Source organism: Mandrillus leucophaeus, unplaced genomic scaffold, assembly GCF_000951045.1.
Source record: "Mandrillus leucophaeus isolate KB7577 unplaced genomic scaffold, Mleu.le_1.0 Scaffold87, whole genome shotgun sequence".
NCBI classification, from domain to species: Eukaryota; Metazoa; Chordata; class Mammalia; order Primates; family Cercopithecidae; genus Mandrillus; species Mandrillus leucophaeus.
Window position 1 is genome coordinate 2,083,215 of NW_012109474.1, and position 1,999 is coordinate 2,085,213.

The 1,999-nt window shown below is 36.4% G+C and overlaps 1 protein-coding gene across 1 annotated transcript in view; it reads right to left on the reverse strand.

The window, feature by feature from the left end:
• The window catches only part of DYM (dymeclin), a 398,822-nt gene that overhangs the window by 82,999 nt on the left and 313,824 nt on the right, over window positions 1-1,999 (reverse strand). Inside the window, exon 15 of the mRNA XM_011968998.1 lies at window positions 686-868. Within this exon, the coding sequence (XP_011824388.1) occupies window positions 686-868 (183 nt within the window). The remainder of the gene's footprint in view (window positions 1-685; window positions 869-1,999) is intronic.

Consider the following 1,999-nt stretch of genomic DNA (forward strand, 5'->3'; position numbering starts at 1 on the left):
AGGCTGGAGTACAATGGTGTGATCTCAGCTAACTGCAACCTCCATCTCCTGGGTTCAAGCGATTCTCCTGCCTCACTCTCTCAAGTAGCTGGGATTACAGGTATGAGCCACTGCGCCCAGCCCAGAGGCACAAATTCTATAGTTTTTCTGGAAAGCAATTTCGCAACCTGTGTTGAATCTTGAAAATAAAGATGCCCTTTGACAGAAAAACTAGTAAAATTCCAGCTTTAAAACCATACCAAAAATTAATTTTAAAATTTGAGATAAGACTTATTTATAAACTTTTCATTCATTATGAATTGATATAAAACATTGGAAATAAATGAGCAAAAATGGGATAATGGTTATATATATTTTAGGACACAAACATGGGCTAGATAAATATTAAAATGTGAGACTTTCAAAGAGTTGATAATACCATAGAAAAATGCCCACAGTCTAAGTGTAAAGTAAAAATGGCAGAATAAAGAACTGTATGAAGTATGACTTCAATTGTATTAAATATGTATGTGTATGTATATACAATACACAGATTACCACAATTATTGTAGCAAAATAGACTGCAAATACAGTTAATGTTGAAAGAAGAAACTCTTACTATTACAGTTCTTACCAAGGCTTATTAAACATTCTCTGCTTTAACACTTAAAAAAGAATCATAATAAATGTCTTCATTTACACTTACCAGATCAATATTTTGCATTATATCCTGAAATGAAGGATGAGTTCGAAATTGTTCGAAGAGATCGCGTTTGTAGAGCAGGGCGTATACCAAGTTTGGGTTGTGGTGAAGGGAATTTGTCAGGCAGGAGTTGATGATCTCTAACATCATTCGAATCACTTCTTCAATGACATTTAGGTCTTGTGCCTCATAAAGAAAAGAAACCCCAACACAGAGTCACTCTTTTTCTCCTTGCAATAGAATTAATCGAAATAAGAGAAATTGCCTTAAAATTATAACAGAATTGGAAAGATCACACAGAGAAGCTCATCAAGATTATTTCTGTCAAGAATCTTAAGAATGAGGTTTGTCAGTTACTAAAGGATTTGGGTTAAAATCTTTTGAACTTAGAATGGTAATAATTAGGAATTTCATATAATAAATTACAGACATCAATCTAGAGGGAAATTTGGAGCTTACTCAGTTCCTCATTTAATAGATCCATATTGGTATTCTCACTATTGTACTACCCTAAATCGTTGAGACTGCCATGATGTAGAGTAGTGGTAGGGTAGTACCCATTCCAAGAAAATGACTACTAATTCAGAAAATGACTTCATTGCTCTACACTGTCATTTCAGTCTTTATATTTCAGATAAACAGACTATGATTTTGTCACTGTTTCCTCGGAGTGAATAGTCTTTGGGAATCTGAACATTAAATAGTTACCAAACAGCAAAGCTCAAAGTAAGCAATCAGCAAACCTCTTGGAAGAAAAGGGCAATGGAAGGAGCAAGCACATGGGTATATACAACAGACTTTCCTCTCCTCTTCAGTCTTCTATAATATATTTGACAGTTGAAGCAAAAATTATAACATTGATGTGGTTCTCAATGTATGTAAAGGAATATCTAAAACAATTACAAACAAAGGTGGGTAAGGGATTTAAAGGGACAAAGGTTTCTACAGCTCACTTGAACTGGTAAAATATCAACACCACTAGACTGCAATAAGCTATGTACATATAATGTTATGTCTAGAGCAAATCTACCTGACGAGAAACAAAAACACTATAGATATATTAAGGCTGGGTGCGGTGGCTCATGCCTGTAATCCCAGCACTTTGAGAGGCAAAGGTGGGCAGATCACTTGAGCTCAGGAGTTTGAGACCAACCTGGGCAACATGGCAAAACCCCATCTCTACAAAAAACACAAAAATTAGCCAGGCGGGTGGCACACACCTGTAGCCTCAGCTACTTGGGAGGCTGAGGTGGGAGGATGGCTTAAGCCCGAGAGGTGGAGGTTACAGTGAGTTGAGATTGCTCCACTGCATTCCAG